Source organism: Papilio polytes, unplaced genomic scaffold, assembly GCF_000836215.1.
Source record: "Papilio polytes unplaced genomic scaffold, Ppol_1.0 DF823399.1, whole genome shotgun sequence".
NCBI lineage: Eukaryota > Metazoa > Arthropoda > Insecta > Lepidoptera > Papilionidae > Papilio > Papilio polytes.
In genome coordinates, this window is record NW_013525805.1 from 3,676,036 (window position 1) to 3,684,895 (window position 8,860).

Genomic DNA, 8,860 nt, shown 5'->3' on the forward strand with positions numbered 1-8,860 from the left:
TGCTTCGTGTATATTCGATTATTCTGTTGTTTGTTATGTTTGTTATGTTATTTTACGTTCTGAATGGATTAAATGAGTTATTATTATTATTATTATTATTATTATTATTAATGATAACATAGCTTTCATAGTGCAAAAAGTTTTGAAATCGGTACCATAGTTTTTGAGTTATTTCAATACATGTAAAAATCCAAAAATACAAATCTTCCCTCTTTATAATATTAGTATAGGTTAAAAAATTAAATAGTATAGTATTATTTTTGGATAATATGTAGAGAGGTTTTTGTTTTTTTTTTACCTTTTTTTATGCTTTTATTGTATCACTTACCTAGTAGTTTTCTGGCAATGAATTGCTCCTGTATAAACTTTAACAAAAACTCGTATATAAAAGTCGGCTGATATGCTAAGCATAGGGACTGTGTAACGGCCGTATCTATTAGCGTGGGATTCTATGCATTGCAATAATATCCTTAATGCCTAGAAAATAAAGCACATTTTCAAACAATTATCTTTTTACTTATATTTGTGGTAAAGAGGCGACATATATTTATAAAAAATACTTCGAAATTTACAGGCAATGTAAACCGCTGGAGGCCTAATTTTAATATCCTTACCCTTCCCACCCTTCTCTTATTAGGAAATGATAGAAAGTGGAAGTGGGTTTAACGCCAGTGGGGATACATAGAAAGGAAAATATTCTCTTAATGGCCATAAGCAATGCATCTGCAATTGCAGATGTCTATGGGCAACAATCACTTTGTTATTGCGATGAATTAAAATAACCATACTTATTTGCAACTTTATAATATTAAAAAAAACTATAAACTCACCATTTCATGGCAAGACTTTGTCTTCAGGCTAATAGAACCGTATTTGCTGTAGCAAGTTTCCGGCGCGTTTCCCGCCAACACCGCCATGTCAGTCGCGGTGACAAGCAATAGGCCGCCATCTTGAATGCTCTGTACTGCAGAGTCTAGGAAGATTGATGGACATCCATATGGATCTAGGTCTATAACTGTGAAGCGTTCTATTGGATGCTTGTGTTTATACATGAGCATACTGGAAAAATATTTAATTACTATATTACATAACCTTAGGACACAAAAGAAAGACCAAACACCATAGGCATCGCAAGGGCGGATCCAGCTTTGGCGCCAGGAGGAGTCACAAAGTCATGGTCAAGTCAAGAGCTTGTTACAATATGTAAATATATTTTGTCAAGCTCTTAATCAACCAGCTCATGACTCCCCTCCTGGATTTACCCTTGCCAACCAGCTCAGGGGGGTCATGACCCTCATCATGGCATCGCCACCTGATGACCATCTAGGTCTAAGGGGGTCTAATTTATTGTGGTTTTAATGTTTGTTTTCTTTGAATTAAATTCTATCCAATATACAACCTAACAATTTTTGTACATTGCTCGCTTGTTTCCCCGTAACATTACAAATTAAGTGCATGGATTTTTGCCATGTATTAACTTATGCACTTTAAGTGATTAACCCATGTTGACCATGATCACTTACCATGCATCATCATGGCTTGTTTCAATTAAATTCTGTACATCATTATGAATTATATTCTCTTTTATTGTATCAACTGCTTCTTGTGATAGATCGTTGGCTATAATTTTACTAACATTTGGCACTTCTTTCGCATAACGGATGCTCCGTAAGCCAGTAGCAGATAGAGCTTCTAATATCGTCACTGGTATCTGTAATTCAAATTTATTTTAAGAAAATTAAAAGATTTGTGAAGTCAACACATTGGTAAGAGTCGCCCAGGAGTCACTAAGAGTCACCCTTAAGCTAGAGGAGGCTCTGAGTCTCTACATAGGAATGTATAGTGAGGAAATAATTAATGAAATGGGAAAAATTGCTTTGTTTAAATGTTTTTGAACATTTGTTTCATTGATTAATAACAAATTGGAGAGCAGTTTCTGAGTTTTCAATGTATATCTATGTCAAGGGATTATTATTTTAGTATTACAAAGTAGTTTATATATCTGGCTCTAGATGGGAGGTATCACTGGCCGACACCCATGTACTTCAGCTTACCTGATCTTTATTGATATCAGTGTTAATATTTTGTGTTTTCTTTAGTTTCTGTTGTATTTTCTCAGATATAAAATCCTCAGTAAATACACTTAGTACAGCAATACTAAGGTCTCTGTTAAACTCTTGTACAGGGTTGTAAAATACTTTATCGGTCTTCAGACAAATTTCAGCTTTCCCCTCTTTTATAGTTTTTAACGATTTTATATCTAATGTTTCCTCTTTCATCTTCATGATGGTCTGTAAAAATATTCATCTATTAACTAAAAATATATGGAGTAGCTAAAAATTTTTTGTCAACAATGTTATATCAATACATATAATAAAATAGGACTGTTTGTAATATCAAAAGAATAATTCCAGATTTTGGGAAGATGATGTATTTGCATTGCTGATAACGAGTTTTTTGACTGTCTGTCTATTTGCCCGCAAGCAGCGTTTGTTCCGGGTAATCTCCGAAACGGCTGAACCGATTTCGACCGGACTTTCACTGAATGGTAGACTATAATGTGCCTGTCTGTCAGACAGGCACATTATAGGCTACTTTAACTTAATATTGCGACGAAGTCGCGGGCAACAACTATGTTAATTATAAACGCAAACGAACGGCGGGAACACCGAGGTGATCATTAAAGCCAATGGATATCCGCGACACCAGAACTGCAAATACTTTGCCGACCTTTAAGAAAGTGATACGTTCGTTTCATAATGGAACTCAAGAGGTAACAGTTCGGAAATACCGCCGAGGACAGACCGTTCCACAACGCGGCTGTACGATGCAGAATTAGATATTTAGTTCAATTTCTGTCAGAAACAATAAACAACAAGTAACTAAAAGGTCAAACCTCAGACATTTTTTTCAAAACTCTCAATAACTTCATGGATTTATTGAAATTAAGGTTTGTTGTGATATTTCGATCCCCCACATGTTTTTTTATCAAACGTTATTGATTTGATAACGTTTGACAGATTATAATGTTTAGTGTTGACATTCTTTTTGGAAGTTTCAGTGTGCAACGCACGACTAACCCTCTCATTCTCACCTCTCACTCGTTTCAATTTCATTTTGCGTGCAACATGACTCTTACGCCTATAGCATCAGTTTTTATTTTCTTTATTTTAACTGCAAGATACAAGATAGAACACACTCCTACTGTACGTAGTACTTATTACCTACATGCATTTTGTTCACATTCTTTTCAAAGTTTCATAGTGCAAATCTTTAAAAATCCATTTTAAATGACTCTTAGATTTTTATGTGTTCGTATATGCTGTTTAGATGTCGTTAATTAAATCTAACTTCAAGTATACCTTATAGACTTTGAAATGTTTTCAAAATGTGTTACCGATGAAATTGAAGTACAAAAAATTTCGTTTGTTTATGAACGATTTCACAAATGTCAATTGTCAATTTTTTTTATCGGTTCAGTTTGAAGGATCTGGAAACATAACCTTTTTGCTTACAAACTTAGATATCTTTTAATTAAATGGTTATATTCTGGTTTTAACTGAATTGTGCACAATAATCCTAATTTAAATATGCATCCTGTAAACATATTAATACGGAACGGTGTCTTCTTAAATCCTAAACTTAAGTCTAGTTCAACGCAAATAATTCGTAACTTTTCCAGAGTTGCATCATTTAATTGTAAGCTTCAGATATCTCAAAGTTACAGTGGATTAAGTTTCGACAGTCGATTATGTGGTTCTAGTGCTAGTTTCCAGTTATCACAGCGACAGATTTATGGTAGAAGGTTTTATTCGTCCGAAAACAAGAATGATCCCCCGGAAGAAGATTCTGCTATAAAAGACGAGACTCCGTTGTTTTCGAGCCAGTTGCCAGCTACAGTCGCTGTTCCCGAAGTTTGGCCACAAGTGCCGGTTATTGCTATAAACAGAAATCCAGTATTTCCTAGGTTTATTAAACTTATTGAGGTTAGTTTGAATGTTTACTATTAGGTTGATAACTTGTTATGTTTTAAAATACTTGTTAGATACTAAGGTAAAAAAAAGTGCAATGGATTTGTGTGATGCATTAATGTCCTGTGATTATTATAGCCTCAAATTGTGTTATTTGTCCTTCAAAGCTACAAAGTTAAAAAAAACACATTAACTTTTTTATTTCCATTGTACTGTTAATGCAAATTGGCCTGCGAGTTAGATAACAGTATGTAAATGTTACTCTATATAATTTATTTTGTTCATTAGAATTACCAATACTGTAATTACATTGTTTTTTTCTCCAAAACCTATTAGATTTTTTTTACATCTGCCAACTTATATTTTTGTAACTAATATACCTATACCTATTACATATTGTTTTTATTAGCCTAGATTTTGCTAGAAGAATGGACGAAATATATCCCTTTTCTGGTTGAAACACTGTAACTTATCTAAAGTTATTGTCAGTTCCATGTTTGACTTTTAAATCAACAATATTGTTAATCAAATGTTATTTGTCTAAAGATTCTCGTGCTTTAAATTGTCTAATAATCTATAGAAATCAGTGGTATCTCATATTATCATTTTTCAGATATCAAACCCTGCCCTTATTGATTTAGTAAGACGCAAGGTGAAACTCAATCAACCATACGTTGGTATATTCTTACGTAAGAAGGAGGATGAGAAGTCAGATGTTGTGTCCAATGTGGATGATGTACATCATGTGGGAGTATTTGCACAGATACATGAAATGCAGGATATGGATTATAAGTTAAGACTGGTTGTGATGGCTCATAGGAGAATACGAATAACGGGACAATTTATTGAAGAAGAAATTGAGACGGGACCTGCTGGTGAGCTTTGTTTTACTGATTTTACAGTGAATAAGGAAACACTTGACAAGTGAATTTAGAATATAGACAAATGCTTTGCCTGCGCAGATGTATACATTTACAAACAACATAGGTATGGCAGGACCAATATATCCAAGTTTATGATCTGCCTTCCCTTTTCCTTTTATGGGCTTGAGTTATGTTCTTATTTTATAGTAGCTGTTGCTCGTGACTTGGTCCCCGTGATATAATATGAATTGTAAAAAGTAGCCTATGCTATTCAGCAATAACATAGGTTTTAATTAGTGGAAGAATTTTTGAAATCAACCCAGTTTTTGAGTTATTTCAATACATACAAAAATCCAAAAACACATATCTTTACTGTTAATAATATTAGTATAGATTTGAACCATCAACAATGTGTTAGGAAACCCTTAAGCACTATGCTATTGGCACATTTTTTAATTATTTGTCGTAAGCTTCGCTTCTGAAATGATCGTCATTTCAGAAATGAAGCTCAAGTTTCCTATATTTGATGCGGAAATTAATGTTACCCGCGAAGAATCAGATGCTGAACGAAGACGGAGGAAGCACAGGAATAATAGACGGAAGAGTAACGACGCGGAAGGGGAGGAGAAAGTGGAGAAGAAGAAACCGATCACAGATCAAGTGCTGATGGTGAAGGTGGAAAATGTGATGCATGATAAGTTCCAGCAGAATGAAGAAGTGAAGGCTCTCACCCAAGAAGTTATTAAAACTATACGAGATATTATTAATTTGAATCCTTTGTATCGGTAAGTTATTAAAATAATTATAAAATATGCAATACTCAGAAAATCTTAATGTTTAGTTAAGTTTCACTAATTGTTACCTGTCCATTAATAAGAGTTTTATTTTAACACGCGACTTCGTCCGCGTGAAATTAGAAAAATAAAAAACAGCCTATTTTACTCAGTGAAAACATAGCTTTTTAATGGTGAAAGAATTTTTGAAATCAGACCATACATACATACAAAAGTACAAATATACAAATCGTTCCTATTTTTATTAGGATAGATATACCAGAAAGCACTATAATTTTATTATGTTTTTTTAAGTGAGTCGCTGCACCACATGTTGGCGCAAGGTCAGCGTGTGGTAGACAACCCGGTGTACCTGAGCGACCTGGGCGCGGCGCTGACGGGGGCCGAGCCTGCGGAGCTACAAGCGGTGTTGGATGAGACCGATGTGAGTATTACACTATACACTACTGATGAATACAATAGATCGGAAGACCTAGGACAATTTTTTATATATATATTTCAACAGTGTGAATATACTGTTATCCTGGTGGAAATATACTGCCCAGCAGTGACTGAATACAGGATTAGGTATCTCGGTTCACTGAGATAGCTCCCGGAGATTACCAGCAATATAATGGCTTTGCTGGGGTTCTTCGGTGAGCTAAGTTGGCTGGAGTAATCCATGTCCTATTCTTACGCAAAATACGCGCTAGTCGTTGAAGTGCGGAAACCGTAGCCCCTACTACTACTACACTGTTATCCTGTACTTTAACTGATTTCGCAACTGCTTGGATGTACTATCGCGGAATTCTGCGGTGTTCCATTTACAAAATTGCCTTGTTTCTTCCGATGAGCCAAATTTCGCTCCCTTTCTTACAAATTACTAATCATGTAGCCGTGACTTATGTAAATGACTGGATAATATAAAAGTCTCCTTATTTCGTACAAACACATTTAAAAGCGTTTATTGGTTATTGTAACGCGTTTTAATGCGTATAAAACGAACAACCACTTTTAAGAACACTGCCAAGTTCTCTGATTGTACATTTTCATAATTATTGAATTACAAAAATGACGTTCCAGATTCCCAAACGACTGATGATGTCACTATCCCTCCTAAAGAAGGAGTACGAACTGTCAAAGTTACAGCAGAAGATCGGTAAAGAAGTAGAAGAGAAGGTGAAGCAGCAGCACAGGAAATACATTCTGCATGAGCAGCTAAAGGTAAGAACTTGTCTATTATCGGTTTATTTTGCGTTAAAAATTAAGGATAATTAATTAAGTGGAGTTTTATTTATTTATTCATTAAATACATGTCATAATTTATTTCATTTTATCAAGCACAAGAACACCAACATGTTGAATAAACATAAAAAACGTACATAATATAAAAATATATGTGTTATAATTTTGTCCTGTTGGTTTATCTTAATAAATAAATAAAAAAATACAAATGTTACATATACATACTGACTTTTTAAACATCAATCTCACTATATTTATAATCCAAAAGTTTATACAAGAGCTATAAATTATGGCGTTTTAAATTTATAAATTTTGTATCCCTTTTGAAGGATGTTACGGTAAATTAACATGAAAAACAGTTCAAGTCAATGTAGAAAAGCTTTCTAACTTACTAATGTTGTAAGTTAGCTAACGCCCGTGACTGTCCTTGTGGAGTTAAAAAATCAAAAGTGTCTATGTGTTCTTCCAGACTATCCTCTACATCTAGACTAAAATTTCATCAAGAACCACTCAGCAGTTTAACAAACATCCATCCATCCATCAAGATGTATGTCGCAATTTGACGTATTTTGACTTAATTTGTCACAGATGTAGAAGGATATGAGTTACCGTTTTTTTTTAAATTCCGCAAACGAAATCACTTGTATAGGCTAGTTATTTAAATTTTTAGTTGTTTTAAACTAAACAAATTTTGTACTTTTTGTCTGTATATTAGGTCTCCATTTTAACATCTTTACACTGTAGGGCTCATAATCAAATACCACAACCACACTTCTTTTTGAAAGCCATTGGGAGTCATGAGAGTGGTGCTTGAGGCCTCATTTTAGTCACTTCCTTTCCATATTTCTTACAAGGAATGGATGGGAAGGGAAAGTTGTTTTGATGGTGGAGGAGACACTTAGGAAGGGGAAATATCTTTAAATGTGTCTCCTTCGATTAAGAGTAGGCAACGCATTTGCTATTGCGGATGTCTATGGGCAGTTGCTTCGCCATTTTAGTGGTTTCTGGTCACCGCTTGCTCGTTTGCCACCAATTTCTTTTATTTTTTGTGGTAATAAATATTGTATTCTTTTGTATTTAGGTGATAAAGAAGGAGCTGGGTTTAGAGAAGGATGACAAGGATGCTATAGGTGACAAGTTCCGTGAGCGGCTAGGTGACAAGGTGGTGCCGGCCGCGGTGCAGACTGTCATAGACGAGGAACTCAACAAGCTGGGCTTCCTCGAGAGTCATAGCTCAGAGTTCAAGTAAGAATCCTATTTAAACTTGATCAGTTTTTGATGTTATTTCTCTTAATGCCGTTGTAATCAGTATTCGTTTGTATTAATACTAGCTTTCGCCCGCGGCTCCGTCCGCGTGTTAAAAAAAAAAACTAAAGTCAGTAGCCTATGTGTTCTTTTAGACTATCCTCTACATCTGTGCCAAATTTCATCGAGATCCGTTCAGCAGTTTAGGTTACAAACTCTAACAAACATCCATCCATCTAATCTTTCGAATTTATATATTACTAGCTTTCGCCCGCGACTCTTGTCATTTATGTCTCTTGTAATTTGTCATTTATGTAGAGGATAGTGTGGAAAAACACATAGGCTACTTAGTTTTGATTTTTTTAATACCACGCATACGGAGTCACGGGCGAAATATAGTTAAACCTAACAGAACAATAATGGAATTTTACAATATTATTTTTTTCATCCCTTCTCTTTCCACCTAGGCCTTTAGCGCCCAAAAGGGGTTATCGGCTTATTTTGAAAGACTATTCTAGAACGTTCTGTTGTTGTTCTTTTAAGTTTTTAAATAACAAACTTGTATTTCAGCGTGACTCGTTGCTATCTGGACTGGCTGACGTCACTGCCTTGGGGCGTGACGTCAGAGGAGAACCTGAAGCTGGCAGACGCCCAGGTCATCCTGGACGAGGACCACTACGGCATGGAGGATATTAAGAAGAGAATCCTGGAGTTTATCGCTGTCTCGCAACTCAAAGGGACCACTCAGGGCAAGATATTGTGC

The 8,860-nt window shown here is 35.1% G+C and overlaps 2 protein-coding genes across 4 annotated transcripts in view; one reads left to right on the forward strand and one right to left on the reverse strand.

Annotated features, from left to right (window-relative positions):
• The window catches only part of LOC106104886 (probable tRNA (guanine(26)-N(2))-dimethyltransferase), a 6,296-nt gene extending 3,249 nt beyond the window's left edge, over positions 1–3,047 (reverse strand). Inside the window, exons 1-5 of one of the 2 annotated variants that reach the window (XM_013285080.1) lie at positions 2,897–3,047; positions 2,055–2,291; positions 1,524–1,711; positions 831–1,059; positions 329–477 (exon numbers count right to left, since the gene is read on the reverse strand). In XM_013285080.1, the coding sequence (XP_013140534.1) occupies positions 329–477; positions 831–1,059; positions 1,524–1,711; positions 2,055–2,291; positions 2,897–2,932 (839 nt within the window). In that variant the 5' untranslated portion in view covers positions 2,933–3,047. Of the gene's footprint in view, positions 1–328; positions 478–830; positions 1,060–1,523; positions 1,712–2,054; positions 2,292–2,658; positions 2,758–2,896 lie in introns of those variants that run through there. The other variant, XM_013285081.1, reaches the window with a different exon arrangement.
• A 416-nt stretch (positions 3,048–3,463) lies between these two features.
• Positions 3,464–8,860, forward strand: part of LOC106104836 (lon protease homolog, mitochondrial) — a 20,793-nt gene continuing 15,396 nt past the window's right edge. Inside the window, exons 1-7 of one of the 2 annotated variants that reach the window (XM_013285011.1) lie at positions 3,464–3,986; positions 4,585–4,846; positions 5,334–5,619; positions 5,923–6,052; positions 6,691–6,831; positions 7,934–8,097; positions 8,668–8,851. In XM_013285011.1, coding sequence (XP_013140465.1) covers positions 3,591–3,986; positions 4,585–4,846; positions 5,334–5,619; positions 5,923–6,052; positions 6,691–6,831; positions 7,934–8,097; positions 8,668–8,851 — 1,563 coding nt within the window. In that variant the 5' untranslated portion in view covers positions 3,464–3,590. The remainder of the gene's footprint in view (positions 3,987–4,584; positions 4,847–5,333; positions 5,620–5,922; positions 6,053–6,690; positions 6,832–7,933; positions 8,098–8,667; positions 8,852–8,860) is intronic. The other variant, XM_013285012.1, reaches the window with a different exon arrangement.